At 41.9% G+C, this 8,317-nt stretch overlaps 1 protein-coding gene across 1 annotated transcript in view; it reads left to right on the plus strand.

The window, feature by feature from the left end:
- The window catches only part of MORC4 (MORC family CW-type zinc finger 4), a 59,214-nt gene that overhangs the window by 4,769 nt on the left and 46,128 nt on the right, over positions 1 to 8,317 (plus strand). Inside the window, exons 4-8 of the mRNA XM_077771487.1 lie at positions 1,473 to 1,754; positions 3,292 to 3,346; positions 4,007 to 4,072; positions 5,809 to 5,859; positions 7,185 to 7,317. Coding sequence (XP_077627613.1) covers positions 1,473 to 1,754; positions 3,292 to 3,346; positions 4,007 to 4,072; positions 5,809 to 5,859; positions 7,185 to 7,317 — 587 coding nt within the window. The remainder of the gene's footprint in view (positions 1 to 1,472; positions 1,755 to 3,291; positions 3,347 to 4,006; positions 4,073 to 5,808; positions 5,860 to 7,184; positions 7,318 to 8,317) is intronic.

The raw sequence follows: 8,317 nt of genomic DNA on the forward strand, positions 1-8,317 counted from the left end.
TGGAGATACGGTGGAATACATCATTTCAAGTGTTTTCCATTGTGTGTGTATATGCATGCATACGTATTACGTATGTATGAATATATATGCATATATGTCCTTGTTTTTCCAATAAGATACCACATTACGCAATATGTTGTAACTTGTTTCTTTAATTCCTTCATGTATATTTTCCACATCAATAAATATTCATCTATAAACATGGCCTTTAAAATGTCCACAATATTCCAAATCACAATGGCAAACTAGTGTCAAGAACTTGTTATGATTCCCAAATATTTAAAATTACTTTGATGAAAGTACATGCCTTTTTGGAAATTATAATACATGTGCATTGATAGTAAATGTTTTGTTTTTAATTTCCTGAAATAAAACTACTTTGGCTAGTGTCAAGAAGAGTTGTATACAGTCTTTTTCCAAAATAACTAAGTTCAATGAATTTGCCATGTAGTTTCTGCAAAAAGTACCACTATGTTTTTATACATGTATACACATATAGGCAAAATAAGCAATAACACTATAACATTTTTATCAGCCTCCTATAACTTCTTTATATTTCATTAATGATTTAGTATTTCCACGTACTAAAAATATATGTTAGAGGAAAAATTCAAGAGTTACAGCAAATATATTTTTTAATCTTTTTCTTATGTTATATTTATTCTTCAGAGAGAGAAAGAGGCAGAGCGAGAGAAGGACACAGAAACAGAAGCAGCCTCCAGGCTCTGAGTTGTCAGCACAGAGCCTGATGCCGGGCTCAAAATCACTACCAGTGAGATAATGACCTGAGCCAAATGTGACACTCAACCAACTGAGCCACCCAGGTGCCCCAGCAAATATATATTTTAATGTGCTGCTTTTGAAGCTTATAAATGTATAAATTATATCCAATGCAAAAGAGCAATTTGTGAAGATCACTAAGATAAAATAAAGTAGAAGAAATCAAATAAACTCTAAGGATAATTTTGTACTGATAAGACACTGACTAAACCATCATCTCAAAATTATAGATACTTGTTAAACCATCTCTCACTGTATTGACTTCAGGTCTGCATCAATGTTTTGTGTGGTCATGTATATAAAGACAACCATCCAAACTTTAGAACTTCAGTAAAAATAATTCCAAATTGAGTTATAGACTAAATGTGATTTTTTAAGTTTGTTATTCTGAGAGAGACAGAGACAGCATGAGTGGGGTGGGTGGGGGACAGAGAAAGGGGAGAGAGAATTCTGGCAGCACAGAGCCCATGGGGCCCAAATTCACAAAACTACAAACCATGACCAGAGCCAAAACCAAGAGTTGGACTCTTAACCAACTAAGTCACCTAGGCACCACCAAACTAGATATTTTTTTTTAAAAAATCACATTAATACAGAATATCTCAATAGTCATTTACATGAGGATTAATTTAATNTCCGGGCACTTTAGGATAGCTTAGTTAATAATCAAAAGGTGATGCATAAAAATACAGGGCCCCGAGGCGGCTGGGCTCCGCAGGGACTGGCAACCGACGGAGGGCGCCAAGTTAGCAGAGAGACATTGCGGAGGACCCGGTAGGGTCCTGAGGAAAGGTCTGGAAAACGGAGTTCTTCAACTGTTGGGACCAGGGAGTCTGGGAATGATGGGACATCCCTTAAGAGATGACACGAGTGCATTTGGCTCCCTGCGACTGCGGAGGGCTGGGTCCGTGGTCCACGAGCGCCCTCACACCGCTGGAATGAATACTGAGCACTTAACCTCTCGCTCCACCAGTGTTTGCTTTTAAAGCGTTTTCAGTTGATCCCTTGAAGCCAAGTACATCAGCTTTTGCAGTAGTGTGCTAAATACTGTGTGGAAAGCAAAGAAGAAAGGCATTCCCGGACCAAAGGCAGCACACCGAGCACATTGTAAATGTTTCAGAAATTAAAAGAAGGGGAGACGTTTATGGGACAAGGTAGCGTGGAACAAAATCTTGAAAGTGGTTTCAAAGCTCGCCAGATGAGCCCCAGGTCTACTTAAGCAATTGCTGTGACCATGCAGTGTGAATTGTCTTGAGCAAGAAGTCAGTGGGCAGCAGGAGGGTCAGGAGAGTTATTTGGAAGGGTGACAGAGAACTTTAAGGATTAGTTTGGCCATAACAAGAATGGTTACATTATGTATGATTGTTCTTTTGAAGGAAGGGGGGGGGGAGGAAGTGATATTGACACACTCTGAATCCTAGAGAATAGGGACTCTATCTTTAAAGGTTTTGCACCATGCTTTAGGCGAAGTTCTGTATAGTGGAATGAGATCTCTGTGCATGTAACGTACAAAAAAGAAAAAAGAGAGAAAAGTAGCTATTTACATAGGGGGAAATAGGAGACAGAGGTGTGTTATTCCCTCATGGTGGCACTGTGCAAAACCATACATGCCTATGCTGTATTATGCCCCCAAATTTACAGGTGTGTGTCCTGTTTGTAATTTTGAATATACTGTATTATTTTTCTCCTGAACATTCAATTAAAGAACCCAAGCCTGGCCTAAGATGTCTCCGATGAGTGCAACTATGTATGTGTATTCTATACATAGACACATGTGCCTGCACGCATATATACAAAACCTCAGATTTTAAACACCAAGTCACAACTCTTTGTGCTAATATCAATACTAGGAAAAAGAGGAGAGCAAAGTGTTAACTGGGAACCCAAAGCTTTCATTTTAGGTGTTCTTTCAATAGGGTTTTCTCCTCCGCTTACGCATTAATTTTCTAGTGAATCATTCATGCAGTGAATATTTATTGAGCACACACTGTGGGCAAGGCCACCATGGTAGGTACAAAAATGAGGGCAACACAGACTCTTTTCTATTAGGGGGAGATAAAACACGTCCAGAAGGTTTATGCTTTGTATAACAGCAAAACAGAAAGTGGTACATCAGCAGTGATCCATGTCTTGAGTGCTGGGGGAGTTCAGAGGAAGGAGGGACGCCTTCCAGCTCACCAGGAAGAGGAGGGTTAGGAAAGGCTTTGTAGAGGAGGTGACATTCGAGCTGAGATTTGAAGGATCGGGACATGTGGATATGAATGTGGGGAGGGGAGGGCGTTCCGGGCAAAAGGAACAACTGTGTGAACAAAGGCATGAAGAATACTGAGTAGTTGAGTTTAATTAGAGCAGGGAGTTTACAAGTAGTCAAAACCGTCAGTCCTTAGTCCTTAGAAAGCTGATAAAGAGCTTTCACAAATAAATTTGTAGCTTTACCCTCTGAAGCCAACAGCCATATTATAAAATAATATTAGTACTGTCATTATCACCCTTATTATCCTCGTCCTGCAGATAAAGATACAGTGGCTCAAAGAATTTAAGGGTCTTTTCCAGGGTTGCAGGTCTAGTAAGTGGCAGATCCAGGACTCAAGCCCAAGTCTTTTTGCTCCAAGTACCAAGTAGGTAATGAGGTTAGAAAAGGTGGCCTTGGACCAGCGTGTGACTGGGAGGCCCAGGTAATTGGGCCTTTTAGTCTGGAGTTTTCTGAGCAGGAGAAAGTCATGAGCAGAGCTGTGCTGCAGAAAAGTTAATCTTGTATCCGGGTAAAAGATGGCTTGGAGAAGAGAGAGACGTGTCCTTGGGAGACTAGTTAGGAGGTTAATGTGATGATCCAGATGAGGGGAAATACACTCTGTAAACTAAGAAACTGACAGTGGGACCAGAATTGGAAGATGGGGGAGAGCTTGGAGATGCATGGAGTAAGAGAGAGCGAGAGACAAACCAGGATTTTTGAATTTCAAACTTGTAGTCATTTGGATGCTGGTGCTATATATGTGTATGTGTTTCTGTGTGTATATATACAGTAAAACCTTACTTCGAGAGCATAATTCATTCCGGGAACATGCTTGTAATCCAGGCACTCCTATATCAGAGTGAATTTCAAGAACCATTGGCTTGGTTGTGATCATGCGATGTTTGGCAGTACGTACTACTTGTATTGCAAGACATCACTCATTTATCAAGTTAAAATTGATTAGAAATGTTTGTTTGTCTTGCGAACACTCAGAGAACAAGTTACTTGCAATCCAAGGTTTTACCGCATATGGAACAGAGGAAGAATGGGCTTGTGTTGGTAGGTAATGACCTTAATTTTAGACAAGAATGCTTTTAGATACATGCAGGATGTATGTAGGGCAGCAGCATGGCCCTGGCGACTTTGCAGAAACCCACATAGGTCATCCTCCTGGAACAGGAGCGGATGGGAGGCTTGTGAAGTGCGACCCCCAAAGTCCCCTCCCACTTGCCATCTTATCTGTCCCAGGGAGGCTGTCATGGGACAGTGTCTCATTGCTTCCCAGGCTCTGATGAGATACGAGGCTTCATTCAGATAGAATGCCTTTTTTTTTTTTTAAGAAGACCAGGGGTCGGGTGGACCAGGTTAAGGGATAAGATAGATTTCCCTAGGATCTGGTTTCTTACGCTCTCGCCTTGGTGGGGGTAAGGAGAGGTAGAGATAGAGTTTCCCTCCCACTTAGGGTAGCATGGGCCAGATTAGGAGATAAGACTCCTTGGGATTTGCTAGCACATGAGATTGTCTGGGTCATGTTGGGGGCTAAGACATCCCAGGGTCTGGCAGGGCCACTCTTGCCTGAGTGGTGGGGAGGGGGAGAAGAACAGGGGTTCTCTCACTGTCCTCCCTGTGCATTGGCTGGGGGGTGGGGAGGGGGACGGCTAGGACAGCCCGTGCTACGTGTTGATAAATTTTTGGAAGGTGAGACAGCAAGAGGTCGGATTGAAACCAGCCACCAGATTGGTGCTATATTCTAAGATCATTTGCTGAGGCTGACCATACTATTATAATGTCATTTGTTGAGACCAAGGGAAGGCCACTTCAAACCAAAAATAAGGGTAAGCTGTGCTGCCTGCTTCCTGCCCCTGTCTTGTTCTCTGCTGCTGGAGCTGACCCTGGCCTCGTGTGCGCCCCTTCCTTCCCACTGGACTCCAGCGGCCTCTAGCCAAGGAGATAAAACATCTAGCCGTTCCTGGNTACCATATAACCCCTGAAGTGCCTGTGTTAAAACCCTTTGGTGTGTCTCTGTAAAGCAAAGTATCTAATAAAGTTTGGGCAGAATGCTCAGTAAAACAGGAAAGGAGTCGAAGTGATTTTGTGAGAAGCCGGCGCTGATTCATTGAATGCGCTGTTCCAAACTTGGAATTGATAGGTGTGACATGTTTGAACTGCTAATGTTCATGAAATGTTAAGAAAACTTCCTCCTGTGTTCAGAGTTTGCAAAATAGAAATGATGCTCAGTTGGTTGACAAGGTAAAGGTAACCATCTCCTTGATCCTGGCTCTTTGCCAGCAAGAGTGACCGATAAGTCCCAGAACAATTCAGGGCCCGCTTGCCAAGTGGTTTCTTGAAACAGTGTGGGCAGCTTCACAATGCTGAATCCTTCTGTCATTTAAGGAAAAAACTGCTGCCTCTTCCACAAAGTAAAATCTATATTTCTGGTAAAGCCTCTTTTGCACGTCAAACTTCCAATTCCTGCCAAAGGTTGGCCCACTTGATTTACCACATGACACAAGGCTTTGGCCCCACCTAGTCCTTAAAGATTGACTGTGTCAGACCTCTTAACTCCCTGCCGGGGCTTTGGGTGATGGCTTACAGCTGTTAAGACTTTTTTTGGGTTATAATCAGTGAAGGTTTTATCAATGGCACAGGCAACGCCATTATGGCCCTTGAAATTAATCTGCGTCTTGTTTTATTTGATGGCCATGACACACATCTAAGTGGTTGTAACTGAAACTGTTAATTATATAATAAAAATTGATATTTTGAATATGAGTAATCTTTCTCTTGCTTGTAAGGGATGTTCCCAGTGGAGAAACGCCATGATTTGAATGGTGGTAGTGGGACAGGTATACAGCCAGGTCCCCTCCGGTCTCTCTCAGCCTAGCCGTGTGGTATCTAAGGTAGTATAGGATGCCAGGGAGAGCGAAGGGGGGTGGAAGGGAAAGTCTCTGTCTTGATCAAAGAGCTAATAGGGACAGCAGTGCTTAAGGAGCCCGTCTGACAGATTGTACACACTGCCCTCCCACTCAGGCCAGTGAGCCCTAATGAGATTTTGCAATACATGTGTCAGTGACTGACAGTTATGTAAACTGGTGCCTGTGGTAGAAAGAAGTGGCTCTTAGGGGCGCCTGGGTGGCTCAGTCATTTAAGCGTCCGACTCTTGATTTTGGCTCAGGTCATCATCTCACAGTTTGTGAGTTCGAGCACCACGTCAGGCTCTGCTCTGGCAGCACGAAGCCTGCTTGGGATTCTCTCTCTCTCTCTCTCTCAAAATAAATTAATAAACATTAACAATTTTTTAAAAAGGAAAGAAGTGGCCTCTAGACATTGACACCACCTGTGGTTATAGACATTGGACACGTGTTAGAGTATGGCTATATCTGACGTCTCCAGATATGTCTTAAATGAGTAGCCCATTATGAAGACCTATCTCGGGAGGAATAGCAAAACTTTCCATATAATTTCTTTTTCTGCCTAAATTCTATTTTCTCTATTTGATGAGGGTTGGTCAGCTTCACCTTTACAACTATTTACAGAGTGCTTAAGCAGAACCACTCTTTTCTAAGTATGCTTGTTACCCTCACTGGGATCTAGCCCCGGGCTATTAAATGTTTTAATTTGAACTTCTCTTTTAATGCCTCTTAGGTGGTAAACAGGGATGGTGTTAATATCTGTCTTCTTTAACAGAGGAGGTGATGTCAAAAAGTAGAAAATAAAATGTTCACAAATGCACTATACTGTGTATGGCATGCATCTGTGTACGAAAATTGCGCATTCAGCTGTTCTGCACAGCCACCCTTTGCTGTCTCTGTTCATGAGCAGTAAAGTGGCTAAAAGGCAGGAAAGAAGTAGTAAGAGGAAAATAGAGCAAAATGCTTTGTATATAGGAGTTATTTTTCCCACAGACCCGGAAATGTGAAGGGAGAAAGAAAGATTGCAGCCCAGTCTTTATAAGAAATCTGGAAATCAACTTCATAACCCCATCTGCTGCCGTGTCTCTCGTTCCCTGTAACTTAGCAAGCGCCCTACCGTTAGGGCTCCCCAGCCACCTTTGGGGACATCCACATGAAAGGAATAAAGGATAGTTTTGTTGTCCTGAGGCACTGAACTAGAGATTTTAATGAAGTACTAGAAAAAGGTATCTAATATCACAGATTTCTACCTTTTGCAGATAATGCTGTAGATCCAGATGTATCCGCCAGGACGGTCTTTATAGATGTCGAGGAGGTCAAGAACAAATCTTGTTTGACCTTTACTGATGATGGATGTGGGATGACACCTCATAAACTACACCGAATGCTCAGGTAAACACGTCTTCATTCTTTTTCTCTTGTCTTGAGTTTGTGAACTCTGTTTAAGGCTTCAGGATTAAAAAAAATTTTTTTTAGTTTCCCTTTATTCATTCAATAAATATTTATTGAGCATATATTATGTGCCAGGGCACTGGTGATGAAGTAGACACTGTTCTTGCCCTCACAGAACTGACAGTTTATGGACAGTAGTAGAATTTAACAAGGTAAAGGAGCAGGGGGTAAGGGAGGAGAGTTCAGGCAGAGAACAGCAAATAAAAAGACCTGAAACGTCTTCNAGTTGCTGCGGTGGAGGTCAAGACCTCCTCCAATTTATATTAACCTGAACTCACTCTTAGATCAGAGGTATTAGACTTGGGATGATGTGTGGATTCGAACCATGAACGTGCCTGGGTATAATCAAGCCCATGAAAGATAACTGGAAGGCATTTGTACACATAATCTTTGGAGGTTTTGTAGTAGAATTGCAAAATTGGGGAATTTCCTTTTCTGACTGCTGTAGCTGGTGCTAGAGATTTCTGTTGCCACTCTCTGTTCATTTAATTACTTAAAAAGGTTTGTAGCTGAGAATGTGAGTTTGTACTTGATTATCTTCACATATCACTCAGTGAAAGATGAGTGTTTCCTCAACTCCTTCCTTCTCTCTTCTTTTTTTAGCAGATGAGGTTAATTACTCTCCATGTGGCTTCCTGAACTAGTGTTGAAGCATGAGTAACAATGGAAGAGGGGTTCTGTGGAGGAGGGAAAGGGCTCTGAACTATAAAAATGGAAAATATTCACTTGGTTTTAGTTCTCTTTAAAGGTTATTCTAATTCTGTAACCCTATTTATAGGAAATCCCTTTGATCAAAGAAAAGAAATTAAATTTGGGCATTAACCAACTAATATGTTATATTTTACCACTCAGCAGTCTGTGTGCCTTGTGTCTCAGACCCTCATAATTAATTAGAAGAATAGTCAAGGAAAGCTTCCAGAAGTGAGATAAAGATGCGGCC

Source organism: Crocuta crocuta, unplaced genomic scaffold (genome assembly GCF_008692635.1).
Source record: "Crocuta crocuta isolate KB4526 unplaced genomic scaffold, BGI_CrCroc_1.0 scaffold949, whole genome shotgun sequence".
NCBI lineage: Eukaryota > Metazoa > Chordata > Mammalia > Carnivora > Hyaenidae > Crocuta > Crocuta crocuta.